The sequence below is a fragment of the Peromyscus maniculatus genome, chromosome 20 (genome assembly GCF_049852395.1).
Source record: "Peromyscus maniculatus bairdii isolate BWxNUB_F1_BW_parent chromosome 20, HU_Pman_BW_mat_3.1, whole genome shotgun sequence".
NCBI lineage: Eukaryota > Metazoa > Chordata > Mammalia > Rodentia > Cricetidae > Peromyscus > Peromyscus maniculatus.
In genome coordinates, this window is record NC_134871.1 from 5,894,171 (window position 1) to 5,913,275 (window position 19,105).

Here is a 19,105-nt window from a genome sequence, read left to right on the forward strand (position 1 = left end):
TCTTAGGTCCAGTTGCTTGGGATATCGTTTTCCATCATTTTCCCTGATGTGATGTCTATCCTTGATATTAAAGTGTGTTTCTTGGATGCAGCAAAAGGATGCATTCTGTTTTTGAATGGGTTCTGGGAGTTTGTGTCTTTTTATTGGAGAACTGATACCATTGATGTTGAGAGTTAGCAATGAGCAATGTGGACTGATTCCCATCATTTTGCTACTGTGGTGTGGATTTCTCCCTTCTTCTTTTCATTTGCTGGTCTGATATTATTTATTCCTTGTGTTTTCCCGGGTATGGTTGGTCTCTTCAGATTGAAGTTTTCCTTCTCGTGCCTTCTGTAGGGCTGAATTTGTAGGTTGATACTTCTTAAATTTGGTTTTATTGTGGAATGTCTTTCTTTTCCCATCTGTTGTTACCGAATATTTTTCTGGATATGGTAGTCTGGGCTGGTGGCATCTGTGGTCTCTTAGAGTCTGTAGCACATCTGTCCATGCCCTTCTGGCTTTAGAGTCTCCATTGAGAAATCAGGTATTCTCAGATGGAGTCAGCACACAGGTGGGAGGTGGGAAAAGCTTGTTTCTGGAATCCCACAAGGTATAGCCTAGAAAGCCTTGTCAGCCTATGGCTCTTGAGACGTGGCTCACTTACTTCCAGCCAATCCTAGGATCCTGTGGGCTGTGAGACACTGTCCACCCTGTATTCTGAACTCAATGCACGCGCACACACACACACACACACACACACAGAGAGAGAGAGAGAGAGAGAGAGAGAGAGAGAGAGAGAGAGAGAGAGAGAGAGCAAGAGGCTCCATCTGGAGCATGTGTGGAGTGCTGCTGGGCATGCACTCACATACCCAAAGCTCCCTTACAGTCTTTGCTAGTGAGTGGGACTCTGTCTTAGTTACTGCTGTATTGCTGTGAAAAGACATCTTAACCAAGGCAACTTACCAAAGCATTTAATTGGAGGCTTGCTTACAGTTGCAGAGGATTAATCCATGACCATCACGGTGAAGGGCATGGCAGCAGGCAGGCATGGTGCAGTAGCTGAGAGCTTCCATCTTACCTGCATCTCGGAGGCAGAGATTTCGAGACTGGGCTGGGCATGGTCACCTCCTCCAACAACCCCTCACCTCCCAAACTTTCCTAAACAGTTCACCAGTGGGGACCAAGCATTCAAGCACAGGAGTCTCTGGGGGCCATTCTCGTTCAAACTGCCCTGAATTACACGTTTTCCACCCCTCCACGATTCACTCATTGACTTTAGTATTGTAGGTTTTGTTTTGAGATTTAGTGAGCAAACATTAACACATGAAGGAGCCACCCTCGCTACCATTTATTTTACAGAGGACGTCGCCCATACTCAGACCTGTATTGGCCGTCTTTGCTGGTTGTCCCCCCCCCCCTTTTTTTTTTTTTTTTTTGATTTTTCGAGACAGGGTTTCTCTGTGTAGTTTTAGTGCCTGTCCTGGAACTCACTCTCTAGCCCAGGCTGGCCTTGAGCTCACAGAGATCCGCCTGCCTCTGCCTCCCAGGTGCTGGGATTAAAGGCATGTGCCACCACCGCCCCGATTGCCTGCTGATGTCTTGACCCTTCGGAGGACACTTGGGCGCTTTCCAGTTCTCTGCTATTCAACACATCACGGAACCAAGGTAGACATGGTGTGCTGTCTGCGCGGGTGGTTTTTCTGTCCGGGGACTGCCAGGCCCGTGAGCGGGTCTGTTTGCTGGCATGCAATGCACACCTCCACTTGCCTGGGATCTGGAGTCCGCAGCCAGCAGGGTTTCCTCCAGAAGCCCAACCCGAGCAGAATCCTCCTATGGGATTCCCAAGGATGGTCTAGTTTGAGGGCTTCCCACGGCTAGTTGTGGGTGCGAGATTTCCCAGGCCTGGAGAGTTTCCTAGAGTCTGGACAGCTCTCCTCCATGCTTGTCCCAGCTTCACTCCCTTAGGTCTGGTGAGTCCCTGACCATCCCCCGCCACCACGCGGCATGGGGGCTTCCCCTAAATTGGTGAGATTCCCCCTCTCACCAACTCCAGTGTCTGCAGTCGCATGGAATGCCTGCGCCTCCTTAGAGTCAGGCGTCCCCTCCGCATCCCAACCTACTATGCTTTCCTAGTCTGGGTGCCCTTAACAGAACTGGGCAGTGAATGTCCTCAGGCTCCTCAGCGAGGTCCCCTGAAAGCCTCCGGGGCTCCCTGGGGCCGGGATCCCTCCGCCCCAGTCCGGTCAGCCAGTCTCTAAACTGCCGCAGCCAGTCTCATCCTTCAGCGCTGTGAACTCCAGGACAGCCCCTTGCCAGCGCGTCTGCCCACGACCGAGGCTCACTTCCTACTCCCATTTAAAAGTTAGCCAAGCGCCGCACACCTCCCAACGCTTGGAAGGTGGAGGCAGAAACTCAGAAACTCAAGGCCGTCCACAGCCACCCAACCTGGGCCAACCTGGGATATAGGAAACCCTGTCTCGATTAATCCCACACACTCAGCCAGCCCACTCACCCAAACACCAACAGAATAGTGGCCAAATTGGCAAATCCCTAGCCTCAGTCTGGCTGGTTTTCTTTTTCTTGTAGTAGTTGTGTGTTGGTGATAACGCCAGTGAGAACAAGAACCCCAGCCGTTTCCCAGCAACAAGCAGTTTTTTTGTTTGTTTGTTTGTTTGTTTTTCATAGAGTGCATTTAAATGAGCTTTTGTAAAGAGCCGTGGGGTGGGATGGGGTGGGATGGGGTGGGGTGGGGCTTGTACCCTTTCTGGAGCTGGACCACCCAAGCTCCTGGTGACCTCAGGAGAAAGCCCTGTGGTATCTGCACGGGGAGATTGAGGAGGGTGGGGGGTGGGGATGGGGCGCAGAACAGTGTGCACGGGCACGCGCATGCTTGCAAATTATTACCGTAGGCTCCTTCCGCTCAGCTGCTCCGGGCTAAGAGTGTCCCTGAGAACCCAGCATCCGGAACGAGGCCGGGAACACAGTAGGTGCCTAATAACGTGTTTCCTAAGATCACGAGTGTGTAAACGCTATACAAAAGTGAGTTCACCACAGCCTCTCTCTCCCTTGCTCCCCCTTACCAGGACAACGTTAGCTAGCAAACCCATCGTGTTGGGTGATGGACAGAGGGACACGAGCGAAGGTCCGCGGGTCCCTAAGGGGCAGGGACCTCTGGGGTTCTGGAAGGAGAACACAGCTAAATCAAACGCCAGGCTCTGAGCATGCGCACTGGGCATTTCCAGCGGAGTCTTCAGAACCAGGCCGGAAGCAGCGCCTAGGTGCCTCGTTAGCGCAGTAGGTAGCGCGTCAGTCTCATAATCTGAAGGTCGTGAGTTCGATCCTCACACGGGGCACAATACTTTTGGTGCCCTTTTACCAGGTGACAAGCGGTGGCAGAACAGAGTGCCTTGCATTGGCCCGCCGTGGCTGGTACGTTCTAGGTGGCCCTGCCCCTGCCCCTGTCCTGACCTTGCCCTTATGAACTGGCGATCGCTGGGGACCAGGACGGCCCGGGGTTGGGAGGGTGAACTGCTGAGGGTGTACAGAGATGGGTACTGCGAGCCGTGCGGGGCTCGCAGCGCGGAGCCGGGTGGGGACCCGCCAGGCGAGAGGACTCCAGGGGCCTCGGCCACTCCTGCAGGCAGCCGGCTGCCGGGCCACCTACAGGTCGTGCCGCTCGTTAGGTGGGCATGTGTCGGGAGTAACCCACCCCACCTTCCAAACTGCAACCCTGCCCGGGATAACTGCGGCAGGGAGGACTCTTCCCGGAGTAACAGCCCTTCCTCCGTGGGTCGTGGGGGCAGTGTGGGGAGTCTGTCCTTTCCCGGGGTGTCGTTTTTAGTTCAGTGGCCGATCCAGGTACTCGGAAGACAGGCACAGGTTGCTTTTCTGGCTCTCTCCGCTTCCCCGGAAGACCCCCTGGATCGCCACCCAGCCCCAGCTTTAGTGGTCGGCAGGTAAGTCAGCTCGTAGTCTAGGAATCCCTGACAGCTTGGGGTTTTCTTTTCCTTCTTTTCATTCCATAAAGAGTCCTGGGGGGGAGTGGGGGTGGCTCAGAGAACACTTAGCACGGGTCTACAGCAAGTCCTTCCTTAGGAAGACTCTGCCTCCCCTTCAGTCAAGAGGTTTGGGGCTGGGATACGGGAATTAGGGTAAGTGGAAACTGAGCCTCAGGTCCCCTGTGTGACTCAAGTGGGGCTCTGGGCCATTGGTCTGGAGTCTTCCTCTGACACACACCAAGCTGCATTTCGAAGTCTGCCTGTCTGCTTGGTTCTTAGAGACACACAGTCAACAGCCAAAGAGCCCCGACTATTACTGGCTTGCTGCACCTTGCTGACTTGGGGGATTGAAAAGCTCACTGGGTCCCTGCTACCACAGACTACGACTCTAGGTGGTGGCATTTCTTATGGTCACTGGTGGCCAGCAGAGCCACCACGGAGTTTCTCAGCTTTGCGGATGATTTCGCCATTGGATGCCTTACTGAATGAAGGCCGTCTTTTGGGCTCAGAGCCTGGAGTTGGGTGGTGTGTGGGGTCATGTCGTTGAAGATCGTTGTCCACACAGGGGATTTCTAAGATTTTTCCACTCATGATCCCTTCCCTTTTGGCTTGAGAAAATTTTTGCATGACCCTGGGTTTATAAGTATATAAATAATAAATAAGAATAAAATTTACTGAGAAGAAACTACAATTTTATTTTAGTTTTTTTTTTTAAGTTGAAAAATAACTTGATTGTGTTTGGGGGAGTTGAAAGATCATAAGAATGCTTTGAATGTCCACCATTTTCCTGGTAGACCGAGGGAGGTATTTTTATTTTAAAACTAGTTTTTAACACCAATTCTGTGTATACATATATAATTTAACCATTTATTAAAGATAAAAGCAAACTGGCATGCCGGTATGATGGAAGCACTTTTGAATTTTATACAGTGAATTAAATCCTGGCTGAGAATTTGATACTGTAATGTGTAGATTATCTTCAGCCTTCTTCAGAGTTGACTGATATTTTGTTGGGAAGCGGAGCGTGTGCCTGTCACCACGGCACTTGGCAGGTGGGGCCACGAAGATCAGTTCAAGGTCATTCTCAGACACACAGCAAGTTTGAGGCAAGCCTGGGCTGTCAAGTTCTGTCTCAAGAAAGCAGGAACACACCCAAGACACCTCACAAAGTTGACATTTTGATTTTATAATTATCAGTGTTGAGAACCCTGCTTTGCATAAATATGTAGTACAAAGTGGCCAAAGTATGTTCTGGTCCATTTCAGAAATTGCTGGAAACTCTGACTTAATCTCTAGCCAAAATTTGCTTAGTGGTTTTTTGTTTTTTAAAACTCAAACAGTAATTTTGACATTGCTGGGAAGATTCCAAACACTACCATTGAACCATATCTGCAGCCATTTTTCAAATCAAATATTTTAACTATGATACAATCTTAAAATACACCAATTTGATGCTTGCACGCTGAGGGATGATGGTAGGAATATATTAAAAGTTTGTTTCGCCGGGTGGTGGTGGCGGCGGCGGCAGCGGACACCTTTAATCCCAGCACTCGGGAGGCAGAGGCAGGCAGATCTTTGTGAGTTCGAGGCCAGCCTGGTCTACAGAGTGAGATCCAGGAAAGGCGCAAAGTTACACAGAGAAACCCTGTCTCGAAAAACAAAGAAACAAACAAACAAAAAGTTTGTTTCTGTAATTAAACCATTATTTTTCTACAAGAACAAAAAACTTACGTGCAGTTAAAAGCCTTGGAAGTTATAATATACAATAATCTTGAACCACAGCCCAGATGTTTTAAGCAGTGGTCATTGACAATAATGCACAGTGCAAAGTGTGCATGCGTGTTCAGAACGGAGGCTACAGTGATGCTGTGTGATGTCGCAATACGGATCAGCACCAGCAGCATCATGCACTGGATACAGTGATGCTGTGTGATGTCGCAATATGGATCAGCACCAGCATCATCGTGCACTTGATATTAGACTCATTTTTGCTTGCTCATGTTCAGAAACTTCTTCCTGTTGTCGAAGTTTCATGATCCCCTACATTCAGCGACAGGATTCCATATAGGGTCATGACCTACAGTTTAAGGAGTTAGGCTCTATATCAAGCCGGGCAAATGTTGGCATGTCAGTTTTACCAAATAGAGGCCAATATTGAGTCTACGTTGTCAACCATCCAAGAGAGCTTGAGCGGTACCGTTGTGTTTGGTGTTCCTGCCTACCCTGCTCTGCAGCGGTGCCCTGGAGGCCTCTGTGTTCTGTGAAGCTGCCATCTAGCTGTGTGCTTCTGCTTACTCTCGCTTCTGTCTCAGCAAAGTGTGTGTGTGTGCGTGCATGCATGCGTGCATGCGTGCGTGTGCGTGTGCGTGTGCGTGTGTGTGTGTGTGACAGAGACAGAGACGGATGGATGGAGATTCAGGGGCATCCTGGAGGAGAGTGCACCTGCCTCCTGACCGATGAGTACTTCTCTGCAGGCCCAACCCAGCATGGGCAGGTTCCAGGTCTCAGCTACCAGGTGCACTTAGCATAATCACCAGCTTTGGTTTGTCTGTGCATGAAGTTTGTTTCCCATGGTCCTCTGGTATGGCCATCCCACCCTGAATCTTTTTTTTTTTAAACATAAATCTTTATTGATTCTTTGGGATTTTCACACCATGCACCCCAATCCCACTCACCTCCCAGTCCCTCCATATCTGCCCGTCACCCCTGCAGCATGCTCCCCCAATTAATTAAAAACAAAACCAACCAACCAACCTACCTTGCTCCTCCATCTTTCCAGCACCTCTTCATTCATCCTAGCGGCATTGGGAGCTGCAGTATGTCACACAGTGTATACCCTTTTGTCCAATCAGGCCCATCTGCAAAATGTCCATTGCAATGAGTCATTGGCCTGGTTCAAGGTCTCTGGTACAACATCATCACTGGACCCTCACTGAAACTCCTCTCAGATACCCTGCTGTTGCTGAGTCATGGAGATCCTGTGCGTATCGTTCCACAGGACCAGTCCCTTTACACACTCTAGTAGGTCATAGATGGGGTAGATGTTAGGGTGGGCCAACCTAAGGCCCAGGATGTGGGTCTGCCCACCCTGAATCTTTGTGCATGCTCAGCTGTCAGTTTGGAACAGTGTGGATCCCTGACACTGTGACACTGTTTCTTTCCTGCTGCCTGGGGACAGAGACTAGCTCAGGAAGAAAGGTGACCCTTGTAAGTCTGTCCTTCTGGTATATTCTTCTTGGGCCTTTGGTATCCTTCAGTGTAGATGTAACCATCTTGTTAAATAAGAAACACAGAGCCAATGCAGAGATGAAAGCCCAAGAGGTCAGAATAATAGCTAAGCACTAAAAACCTTACCCTTCACTGCTGCTGCTGTCCTCCTCAGCAAGTGCGCTACTTCCTGTGTGTCTGTCTTTATATAGACTTTCTGTTCTGCCTTCTCATTGGTTGTAAACACAACCACATGACCTCCTTGTCACTGCCTGTCTGTACAGACCTCCAGGTCTTCTATGGTTGGTATTGAGATTAAAGGCTTGTGTCTCCATGCTGGCTGTATCCTGAACACACAGAGATCTGCCTAGCTCTGCCTCGAAAGTGCTGGGATTAAAGGCGTGCACCACCACCACCCAGCTCTGCTATGGCTTGCTATTAGCTCTGACCCCCAGGCAACTTTATTTATTAACATACAAATCACCTTTCAGTACAAATAAAATAATATTTTATTCACCATACTTCAGTGTTCTTCTCATCTATACTTGTTTCCCTCCGAGTTTGTGATGTCTTTTGGTACACTTGCCCTGCTTAGTTGTGTGGATTGGACCCAGACTGGTACAATGAGATTAAGGGTCAAATTCAGCATCTCTGCTAAGTGCACCCATGTTCATAAATCAAGCTATGCACAGTCCTTGTCCATGTCAACTGCTCCCGCAGTCACTGGGGGAAAGGCCTTTACCAAAATGCTCACATCTCGTTCAGTACCCGAGAGAAGTCTTGTGAATGAATGAATGAATGAATGGAAAGACAGGAAAAGGCCTCTGGTCAAGTAGCAACTGATTCAACACCCATCAGTTCACACCACAGGGGCCGCCTGGTAAAGCTCAGCTGCTAAAGTCCCAACGTGAGGGTCTGAGTTCAATCCCCAGAACCTACATAAAAAAAAAAAAAAGTCTGGTCATGGCATGCACAGTTGTATTTCCAGATGGAGAGGTGGAGGCAGGGGGATCTGTGGGTCACTGGCCAGCCAGCCTAGCCTATTTGCTAAGTTTCACTCTCGTGAGAGGCCCTGTCAGAAAACAAGGTGGATGGAACCTGGGAAATGATGCTCAGTGCTGTCCTCTGGTCTCCACGTGCACACACACACATGTACATATGTACATGTATGTATGTACAGCCCTGTGCTGTCCTCTGGTCTCCACGTGCACACACACATGTATATATGTACAGCCCCCCAATCATGTTGGAGTATAGCCAGATGTGGACTTAGCTGAAGCCCAATATTATACAGTTTGTGCCAAAGAGAATTCTTACAAACAGTAATTATGCAGAAGCCATTTCAGACACTCAAGAATGCACCTTAAAAACTCTTTGGTTGCAATCAGAATGTGAAACATTTTGGTCCAGTTCAATGTCTATTCAATTGCAGAGAATTTACATTATTATTTAAAGTCCAAAAAAAGTTAAGAAAACAAATGAAAAACTCTGGGTAAGACTCTGGACTTGGTGTTAAGAAGCAGGAAGAGATCATTGGAAATGTCTTTTATATATTTAACTAAATGTGATAAACTTTGAAATGCCAACTCAGAGCCTGTGGCTTCAGACTCTGCTAGGGTCTGAAGGCTGCTAAAGCCTCAAGATTACTGCAGGATTCAGAAAACACGATAATGCAACAGAAAACTGGCATGCCCAAACTACTCGGGCAAGAGAAGTCCTAAATGCCTTTTGCTACAAGGATGGAAACATTAAAACATGAGGTGTTACAATTCTATGTCCAAGGACACACACACAAAGATAAGTTGACTAGGTCTGAATTCTAGTCCAAAAGAACCTAAAAGGGATGGTCTGGCAGTTAAAACCCTTAATCTTGCAAAAGACCTGGGTTTGGTTGCCAGCACTTATGTGATGGCTCATGATCACCTGTGACTCCTGTTCCAGGGGACTCGATGCCTTCTGAGCTCTCGGCTCCTGCAGGTATGTAGTGCACACAAACTCACACAGGCACACACACACACACACACACACACACCTGACTGTGGCAGACAGACCCACGGCATTTTAGAACTTGAGTGCTTTTGGGTCAGCAGGCTCCTTCACTAAAGCGTCCGCCATGTTCTACATTCCACATCCTGTTTCTGTGGCAGACCACCACCACATGCCTCTACTGTAAGCACCGAAAAGGTGCAGTCTTAGGGAGTGCTCCTGGGAAACCACTGTTTGCACAAAGACAGGTGGTATTTGTGGACAAAGGAGATCATTTGCCAGATGCATTTGGTTTGCAGTAAGGTTACTCCTAGTGACCCCGGAAAACCGAGTCACAGCAGTGCACCACACAGTTACTCTATGTGTATGTAGTACTGCATCAGGAACTTCAGATACTTGTTGATGAATTCTCACACGGCCCTGGGGGGGGGGGGGGGGGAGATGATGAAAGGGCGGCCTGGGAGGCCCGCTGCAGCGGTGACAGTGCAGTTCTGCCTACCGCCAGCAGAGGGCAGGAGAAGCTGGAGGAGCTGAGCCAGAGACAGTGCTGTGATGGGTGGGGTCACAGTGATGGGTGGGGTCACACAGAGGCCCCACAGGCCTCACAGTCCCGGAAGTGCAAAGCAGGAGGCAGCCAGGCAGCCAATCCCACAACTGCAGGGTTCTAGCCCGATCCTGTTTGCTGCTGGAGCAAACCCAGTTTTCCTGTTAGTTTGAAATTACATGTATTTTTTTACTTATGATGGGCACATGAGCGTGTGGTGGTCGGAGGACAACTTGGTTCTCTCCTTCCACCCGGCGTGGCCAGGGGTTTGAACTCGGGCCATCAGGCTTGGGACATGCGCCAGAACTCACTCTGCAGCCGCCCTGACCATGGAGCCCTGCTCTTTATTTAGTCTTTATCTTTGAAATCAACCCATCTCATCAGCTAAAGGCTCTGAAGTCTGTGCTGGCTTTGTAAACAAAGAAGACAACCCGGCTTTAACAGTTTCTAAACACCTTTATTGTGAAGTATTCCAGAGGCCCTTTACAGGCCCAAAGCATTATAATTCAATAGAAAACATAATTTTATAGACATCTTTCTCTATACAAAAGGATAACCTTTATAAAAATTTAGAATAAATAATTGAAAAATCAGTGCCATTGATTTACAAAAGATACCTCTCTGATTGTTTCAAGGTGAAATGCCTTCTATGTCACCAAAAGATGAGGGGACTGACAGCGGTTCCGAGCTTGGGCTGTGAGTCTCTGGCGAAGATTCCGCACTTTCTTGAGAAGATCATGTTCCATGTGGTTCCATTCTGTTGTTTTCCTACTTGAGAAAACTTGAATACGAAATTTACAGTTACTATCAGCTGAGTTTCCTGATGTACTAATATAGTATTTACCGTCAGTGGAATTACGTTATAAAAATCAATAACACAACCAATATCCTAAAAACATTTCTGGAACAAAAAGCCAGCAATAATACCCAGCTCTATGTGGTTTCGTTTCCCAGCTTTTCTGTTGTTGAACTGAATGAATGTCAGCAGAGAACTCAGAGCTTTTGGCTACTGAGCATGCGTCATATATGTAAATTAGGTACAAAGCTTGACTGGGAAGCTGAGCTCTTCAGGACAGCACACATCCTGCCATGATATGATGCTCAAGACTCCAAGACATGAGCTGAAATGCACCCCACAGCAACCTTCCCCAAAGCAGGCTGTTCCAGCAGTAGCTAACGGCAGGGGAGTCCAGACCGAGACTAATGTAACACCACGCAGCCTAAAATAGCGCTCCATCCTGATGGAGGGGCTGGGAACAACGGAATCAGAATCGAGGGAGCACCCTTTACATATTTAAATAGCTTCAGTGTCTGAAAATGATTTTCATCCCCCAAAGGAAGGCAGCTTTCATTTCGTGCCAAATAACCCGAGCTCAGCTGGCTCCCCCCCGCTACTCTGAAGTGCAGGTTATTCGGTCTAAGTCTAAACTCCAGCAGGGCTCTGTGTGTGTGTGTGTGTGTGTGTGTGGTCCTGGCTGCTCTGCCAGCCAGGGCTGCTCCAGCTGCTTGGGGAAGACAGTGAACCTCGTCCACAAAACAAAACATTCAGGTCCGAGAAAAAGAAAAGGTTTAATTCTGGGGTGTCAGGGTAGAGACCAGTTGTGAACCTCTTACATTACAGTGGCCTCCCACAGGATCCTTGGCTTACTTCTTACTCTGGTACAGAACTTCTGGATCCTCACAACAGGACTCAGCAAAAGTACTTCATGGGTACTGGAATTTCATGACTTGTCATTAGCAATAGTTCTGATAAAGCTCGTCTTCTAAGAGAGCTCAAAAGGCCTCAAAAAATCAAACTTTGCCTTCATCTATACCACAGCTTTATTGAAAAGCCAGTTAAAAGTCTACTAGACCAGGGGTGGTGGGGATGTGGCTGCGGCTGTGGCTGTGGCTGGGATGTTGGATCCAGGTTACACATCCAGTCAGTGTCGCCCTGGCTGTTCTGGGGCAGCAGTGCTGGGCTTAAGACATAGAGTCCCATGATCTCTGTCTGGGCTGCTCCTCACTCTGTCTTCCCAGCAGAGCTGTCCCGCTCTGGGCTTCCTGTTGTCAGTGCCCCGGACACACCCCATGCTCTACGCTGTGGAATGTAACATGGCAGTCTTCCTTATTTATCAACTTACTCTGTGTGGAGGAGTCCACTTCAGAAATGTCATCTAGTTGTGAGGTTGGGGGCAAACAGCTTGAGGCCATGTGTTCCCTTTGCAACCAGGGCACTTCCGCTTCCGCTAGAAAGGGGAGGAGAGGAAAAGATGTGTGAGAGTGAGCAGAGACCTTTCCTAAGACAGACAGTGCTTGGCAAACTCACTCGCAGGAGTGGCCGCCATCCCCGTCCTTTCTGGGAAGAACACGGCTGCGGAAACGCCAGCGGAAACGCGGCTGCAGACATGGAGAGCGGCACCGAAGCCCTGCTAATGGCTTCTAGGAACAGCTTAACTAAAACAAAAGGCAAGGAACAGCTAAGAAACAGGCACCGGGAGCTAAGAGCGCGGCTTGGCGGTAGAGCACTGGCCCAGCACGCGCAGGCTCCAGATTCCCTTCCTGGTAAGAGATGTCATGGTGGCGATCCCGAATACTAATAAAGAGATTATGGACTGTGTCAGCAAATGGTCCCCGAGAACGGCTGTGAGCATCAGCGACAGCAAACCTGATCGGAGCAGTGAGCGCAGCAGTAAACTCCAGGACAGTGCGGGTCATTAACTGCTCTCCTCACACAGGGCTGACGGAGGCTCGGCAGGTCAAGGCACTTGCTGCCAAGCCTCACCACCAGAGTCAATCCCCAGGACAATGCAGTGGAAGGAGAACCCTCATGGCCATACACACGCAGCCAGCATAAAACATCAACAAACCACGCTGGCCTTTCAGCTTTTCACCTCTGTCTGCTCTAACCCCCACTGCCCCACATCTGATAGCAAGGCCTTAGAATCTGTCTCACCTACGTCATCATCACCATCATCTGTTCTAACTCCCATCCAAGGTCTAGGCTTACAAGGACGGGGTCTCACCGACTCACTGCGATGCCCACCTCACACCTGATCTAGGGAGAGTTAAGTCAAGTGTTTGACCTCAAGGAGTCATTAAGACAAAGCAACTGCCAGGTTACTACGTTGAACTGGTGTGGCGGAATGGGATATAAAGGCCACTATCAAAATAGGGCTGTCTTATAACAGAGGCAGCTAGTATCTGCATTGCTCCAAGGAAAAACTTCTAGAAAGAAATCATTGGAAAAGCTTTACATAAGGGAGGAAAAGGGAGCCATGCAACAAGCCGGCCAGCTTCCAAACATCCCAGTGTAGGTGATGCCACCACTGCCATGCAGCAGAGCGCCACAGGCCAGGCTCTGGCTCCTCTCACTCACCCCTCCAGAGCTGAGATCTGCCTGCCCCAGAAGCCCATGCTGCCCACTGCCGTCTAGTTCGCCATCTCTAGAAGCTGTTCGGGGATGCTCTCCTGCTCAAACACGTACTGGCGTTCCTCTGCCTGCAGCAGGATCCCCAGCACTGGCTCAGCCGACTCACCTGTGAAGCTGAGTTAGCCACGCCACTTCAGCCCTACTCTGCTCACCAGCTACTGCACCAGTCACTGAGCCACAGCATCCCCACCAATGCGGTTCTGCACATATGAGCCACAGCATCCCCACCAATGCGGTTCTGCACATATGAGCCAGAGCTTCACAATGTGGTTCGATATATGTGGATTTAAAACAATCTGCAGTGTATTAAAAGATGCTCATCATAGGAAACCTGAACATTCAAGGAATAAAAATAAATACACTTTCTGGGTTGCAGTCTGCTGCTTTTCTTCCTTCAAAGCATGCTCTTTCTGGCTCCAGCGGTGGTTCATTTTTTTCATGTGTGGGTGCATGGGTATGTGGATGTGCAGGCACGTGCGTTCGTGTGTAAATGGAGGACAGGACACTGATGTCAGGAGTCTTCCTTCACTGCTCTCCACTTTCTATCACTCTCCACGCTGAGACAGTCTCACTGCAACCAGAAGTTGCCCAATACATGCAGTCAGCAGCTTGCTCCAGGGGTCCTCTGGCTCTGGCTCACTGGGATTGCAGGCGGTCTGCCATGCCCTCCTAACACTCACCGTGATGCTGGGGAATCTGAATTCCAGTCTTCATGGTGGCTCAGCAAACGCTCACTCACTGAGCCATCTACACAGCCCCTGACTCTTCATTTTCAAGAATTAATATTCATCTAATGAGTTGGTATCACCAGGTCTCTTGTTTCTCCTGACTCTGAGCACTGGCCTGGAGCTTGTACCATGTAGGAGGCTGTACCATGTAGCTGGCTGAGTAGCCTGGTGACAGGCCGGGGCCCCACTCCCCAGCCTAGCACAAGACACTCTACCATCCGTGGCTGTGTCCATCCCCCAGTGCATCTGTTCTGTAGTTGAGACTCCTGAAGTTGGCCACATGTTTTCCTGGCCCAAGACATGTACAGTCATCCATAGGCATGGACTATCTGCTGTAGCTACCTTAAAAGGACCACCAGGGTCAGCAACTGCCTACCATTGCTGAGTTATGCTCCTCACATTTTATGAGGAAGAATGGGTGATAAATCCACAAAAATTCTTAGAGAAAATGTTGTCAGTATATATGTATGTGCTTGTTTATCAAACAGGCCCAGAAACGACAGGTGGTTGGAAAAACAGTATAATATAATGCTAGAACTGTAATAAAATTCAACATTCCCAGACTAGAATCTTCTCATTTTACAAACAGGAAACTGGAGACTAGAAAACCGAAGGCACACAGCTCAGTGGCTGTGGCTCTACTCATCCCCATGAACTCAGCCAGGGTCCTAGGGCCCTGTCCTGCACTGGGTCCCCTGCACGCTCATCTGTCCCATGTCACCTTCTTTCTTCTAACCCTCCCTGTTCTTCCTCAACACCGAGTACTTTGAAACCTGGCCCCAGGGCCCTACCTGGCCACAGTATTTCTTCTCAGTGTCGTTTTATTGTTCACCATCACTTGGTAGGGGTCAGCACACAACCTCCAGGAGCGGCTCCTCTCCTACCATCAGTTCAGAGGATTAAACTCAGCTCATCAGGCTTGTTGACTCCCAGTGACTTCTATTTTTGAGGAGCTGTCTTATTAATATATAATTTATATCTCATATACTCCTGTTTATTTGAGACAGATTCTCATGTAGTGCAGGCTGGCCTTGAACTTCTGACCCTTCTGCCTCTACCTCCCAAGTGCTGGGGTTATAGTAATGTGCCACCCCACTCGGACAGTTCATCTTTTAAAGTGAATAGTCTGGTATAATATTTATACCATATAATAACTTATATTCACATTGTAATCATCCCCATCAGCCCTAATTTGAGAACCCTTCCATCGTCCCCGCGCATGTCCTTCAGCAGTCACTCCTCAGCCCTTCCTGGCTCCCTCTCGTCTACTCCTAGCTGTAGAGACCGGCCATCCTGACTGCTTCTATGGATGTGCTCTCAGAGTGGGCATGCAGCCTTTCATGTCTGGCTTCTTTAACTAGACACAAGGTTTTCAAGGTCAACCATTCTGAATCGCGAACATTCCTTTTGATAGCAGAATGAGATTTCACTCTATGGATATAATTGTTCTCTCTCCCCTAAAATCCACTACGTAGCTCAGACAGACCTGAAACTCACGACAGCCTCATCTTCCTCAGTGCTTGGGTTACAGGCACACGTCCAGCACCAAGCTTGACCACCAAGCTTGACCACGTGCTCTGACTGTGTACTGTAAGCGGGCAAACTGAACCCCAACGGAACCATGGACCAGTGAAGCTGCTGTTTCCAAAGGGATAATCTTCCACTTACCGACGGCAGAAAATGCAGTAAAAGGAAACTCCTATCTGCACTCTGCTTTAGACCGTTCCGTTATAATTCTCACCTAAAATTACATTTATCCTGTGCATGTGTGTATACCCGTGTGCTGCAGTCACGTGTGGAGGTCAGAGGTCAACAGTGGAGTGGGCTCTCTTCTTCTATCGTGTGGATCCCGGGACCCAGCTCAGGCTGTCAGCACAGCACCAGGTCTTCCCCGCTGAGTCATCTCACAGCCCAATCGAGTTTTGGTTTTTCAGTTGACACAGTTGCAAGCTTATCCTACAGCCTGAGGGTCAGGCCCTAGAAGACCCCCGTGGTGCTTCGACATGCTGGAGCCAACTGTTTGGGGAAGCACACGTCCTTCCTAAAATTAGAAATAGTTCTTTGGGAACAAACCAGATTCCAGAAGATGAGGAGCATACCGAAGAGCACAAAGCTCTGGAGTAAAACAGTTTTCCAGGGCAGCTGACTTTCCTTCCTTCTTTGTTTGGTTTATCGGGCCCTGGGCTGGAACTGAACTCAGGGCTTCTTGGACGTGAAGCAAGCCTCTATTGCCAAGTTCTGTCCCGTGCTCAAGGTTGTTTTCTCGATAGGAACTCTGTTTTTTATCAGTTCTATCCCCTGGTCTACCCTCCCTTGTACCCCTCCTCCCAAAAAGGGCACCACCACCTTTTGGCCGAGCATGATTTGAATGAAAGCAACGAAGCAGACCTGCAGAATGTATTCCTGGAAGGAGACCGTGTTGAGGAGGCCGCAACAGTGCAGATCCCACACCCACTCACCTTCACTCAGGGGCTCTCCACCGTGCTCCAACGCCGCACTCGTCTCCTGCCTTAAAAACCACTTCCTAGAGGCATCGGAAAGGGCAGCGGCTTTCTTTTCTGATCGCAAGTGAAATTCCTTTCCTTCAGCTTCCTTCCACTGCACACAACAGGGCAAAAAGACGATTAGGACCGGAAACAGACACTTGAGCTTCCAGAAAGAGCCCCTTCGGTTCCTCTACCTCTCTCCTTCATAGTTGACAAACACACAGGACCTGTGTGGTACTGTGGGACTCGGGGTGTCTGGGGTGGCCTATGGCTATGGAAGAACCCCCAGAGCAGAGGCAGGTCTTGCTAGCAGTGAAGTAGCAACTCCTTTTCACAGGTTCCAGGCCTTATCAGACTAAGCTAGTGATTGATTCCCACCAATGGGAATTAGATTCCTTTAATGTGAATACTATGCCTAAGTTACAAAGACTACAAAATTCAGAGAATCGATTATTTGCTCAGCTCTGGAACACACTGATCATAAAAGTCTAGTGATTTCTACTAGCTCCAGCTCTTCCCCTAAAAAATGAGGAAATTCATCTTAAAATGAGTTCAGAGGATGACCAAACAGTGAATTTAAAACATCCCCAAATGCTACAGCCTTTACATGGACACACACATACAATTTTTGTGATTAAAATACCAATTCATTAAATATAAACTTTAAAGGACCTCAAATTCTGAGGCCAGAAAGGCAGCAGAGATCATTCCCCCTTGCTGATCAGGGCACAGAGTCTGCCTGCTTTCCCAAGACCACACTACAGTAAAGGTAACTTTAAACCCAGGATGCTGGTCACAAAGGACTGTGCAGCAGACGCCCGCACACGGACTCGCAGTCTCCTCTCCAACACAGTATCTGACCTCAAGCGAATTACACCGAGTTTTCAGTCTGCTGAGATGGTGCCGGCAATCCTCGCCTCGAGGAGACAGGGCTCCCACCACAATGTTCCTACGGCCAACACTCTCGGGACTTTGGGTACTGCCCCCACCCCATCCTTCCTTCCTGTCCTGGAAAGAAAGGGCTGTAAGACAGCTTCTTTTCCTCACTGGAGTGAGGTGGGAAGGGAACCTGGGACAGGGCAGCGAGGGGCTAGCTTTCAGAAAAACATATCACAGGGCATCAGCAGGACAGGAAGGCACGGATGCTAGCCACTTAAATCGCTACCCAAAGCCTGAGCCTCCCAGGCCAGCAGGGTCCTCAGAAAGGCCACTTTCCTAAGGTCCCGGGGTGGTTGGCAGGGCCAGCCGAAGGATGCGCAGCTGTGACTCCGCATCACTGTGAATGAGGGACAAAGAATGAAAGCCGTACAGGAGGGAGCGGAGCAGGAAGATGAGAGTCTGAGACGGCGGAGCTGCGGAACTGACTTCAGGCTGCCCACCTCCTCCTGAAAAGGAAGGTACTTCCGTCCTCCTGATAGATACAGTGCTCTGGGTTCTGCTACTTCTGGCTAGTGTCTACCATTTAAATTCGCTTTACATTTCAAGTGTAAGAGTTAGGTAAACTAAGGCAGTAACACTATCAAATCAGCGAGAACAAACCCAGGAGTGGATGAGCTGAGACAACAAGAACCAGAAAGCCATCGATCACTTTCACGTAGCATCAGTATAGATGCTGATCCTGAATAACGTAACAAGACACCGCCCATTGTATCTTGATCATCTAACAGGTCAGGGGAATAACTCAGTGGTAGAGGAGGGCCCAGTCCTCAGCCGGCAAGGCACGAGATGAGCTGACCCCGCTAACCAGACGTCCCAGGTCCCCTCACCTTCTTCGCCTCCTCCCGCATCATTGCGTTTAAGAGCGCTCTTTCTCTCCGTCTGTTCTTCCGGAGGAGGGTGGCGACCTCTTGGTAGCCCTCGCTGCGCAGCAGATCGTCACATTTCTGTTTATGTAAAGCCTCGATCTGCCAGTCAGCATTCAGGCAGGCTTGTTCAGCTTTTGCCAAATTGTCCTCAATTACCTAAAAAAAAGTAAATTTCGGAGACAAGGTGAAATCATATAAATATGGATGTCCACTCACTGGATCCCAGAGTCTGCTAGGTTGTGTGATGTGGTACAGTCATCATCAGGGTGTTTAAACAAACTGACTTCCAGGCCCCATCATAAACCAATTAAATCCATCACCAGGCCAGCTCAGGGAGTTTAAAAGCTCTCTTTTAGAGCAGACATGGATGGGGTAGGGGGTGGGATTGAGTTCAAGGCCAGCTCAAGGTTAGGTAGTAAGACCCTCTCTCAAAGCAACCCTAAACTCCTGAAGTGACTGCTTTTCCAGCCAGCATTGAGAACTTCGAGGTCAGGGAAAAGGTAAGATTCAACAACTTCTGTTTTAACATGCTGAAAAGCAGCGAGAAAAGTCCCTTTTCAGATGTACAAACACCTGTAAGAGAAACGGAACAGTCCGGTACTGCAGAGGAACCAGCTGTGAGACTGGGGCACAAGACTCCTCTTAGCTTGCCCCGTTCCTGATTTTTCAAATAGGGCCAGCCTGGGACACACGCACTTAGCATTATGTTAAAGGGACCTCAGAAAGTTCTTTCTGAACATCTCAAGTCCTATCTCAATTCACTTAAGCTAGCATTTCTGAAAGGGCACTTCATAAAAAATGCTATAAAATAATTGGAAATTTTTTTCTTAAGGCTTCATCAATATACTGTATCCTCAACTCTGGCACAAGCCCCTCATTTTACACCAGTGTCCCCATCCTGACTTGACCATCCCATGTTACTGGATAAGAGTTACGAATTTCCCACAGAGGATGCTTTAG

At 49.0% G+C, this 19,105-nt stretch overlaps 1 protein-coding gene, 1 long non-coding RNA gene and 1 other non-coding gene across 6 annotated transcripts in view; 2 read left to right on the forward strand and 1 right to left on the reverse strand.

The window, feature by feature from the left end:
• Nucleotides 1-2,731: 2,731 nt before the first annotated feature.
• On the forward strand, nt 2,732-4,662 carry LOC107402913 (uncharacterized). 2 transcript variants are annotated; one of them, XR_006066368.2, is made up of 5 exons: nt 2,732-2,793; nt 2,889-2,962; nt 3,063-3,408; nt 3,821-3,935; nt 4,257-4,662. It is a non-coding gene; the product is annotated as an uncharacterized LOC107402913 (long non-coding RNA). The 2 variants fall into 2 exon arrangements; XR_013046308.1 differs by lacking the exons at nt 2,732-2,793; nt 2,889-2,962; nt 3,063-3,408 and having other exon boundaries at nt 3,415-3,935; nt 4,259-4,662.
• Nucleotides 3,260-3,332, forward strand: Trnam-cau (transfer RNA methionine (anticodon CAU)). The gene has a single exon. It is a non-coding gene; the product is annotated as a tRNA-Met (tRNA).
• Nucleotides 4,663-10,150: 5,488 nt separating the features above from the next.
• Tbc1d31 (TBC1 domain family member 31) overlaps nt 10,151-19,105 on the reverse strand; it is a 59,479-nt gene continuing 50,524 nt past the window's right edge. Inside the window, exons 19-22 of one of the 3 annotated variants that reach the window (XM_006990678.4) lie at nt 18,107-18,301; nt 16,314-16,452; nt 11,838-11,942; nt 10,151-10,495 (exon numbers count right to left, since the gene is read on the reverse strand). In XM_006990678.4, the coding sequence (XP_006990740.1) occupies nt 10,362-10,495; nt 11,838-11,942; nt 16,314-16,452; nt 18,107-18,301 (573 nt within the window). In that variant the 3' untranslated portion in view covers nt 10,151-10,361. Of the gene's footprint in view, nt 10,496-11,837; nt 11,943-15,928; nt 16,453-18,106; nt 18,302-19,105 lie in introns of those variants that run through there. The other 2 variants (XM_076555753.1, XM_076555752.1) reach the window with 2 other exon arrangements.